General features: G+C 44.7%; 1 protein-coding gene across 1 annotated transcript; it reads left to right on the forward strand.

The window, feature by feature from the left end:
- Positions 1-4: 4 nt before the first annotated feature.
- Positions 5-211, forward strand: LOC108254528 (protein unc-80 homolog; the record flags this gene model as incomplete). The annotated part of the gene is made up of 1 exon (XM_017449495.1): positions 5-211. A coding segment is annotated over one exon (207 nt), but the record flags the coding sequence as incomplete, so codon positions are not given.
- Positions 212-217: the final 6 nt, after the last annotated feature.

A 217-nucleotide genomic window follows, 5' to 3' on the forward strand; every position in this document is an offset into this window, starting at 1 on the left:
TCTAGGTCTGGACGTACTACACAAATTCATGTGGGTACGCCTCATCGCCCGTATGTTTGAAGCAATGGCCGGTAACTTCGCCTACTCTGGTGATATACATCTATTCCTGAACGTTCTGAATGGAGCTGTTACGTTACATAGTGAGGATGCATGTATATTGCGATACGTTATGGCCACGTACATCAACGCAGCGCACAACTTCAAGAATATTTTCTCT

The sequence above is a fragment of the Diaphorina citri genome, unplaced genomic scaffold (assembly GCF_000475195.1).
Source record: "Diaphorina citri unplaced genomic scaffold, Diaci psyllid genome assembly version 1.1 scaffold151835, whole genome shotgun sequence".
Lineage (NCBI taxonomy): Eukaryota > Metazoa > Arthropoda > Insecta > Hemiptera > Psyllidae > Diaphorina > Diaphorina citri.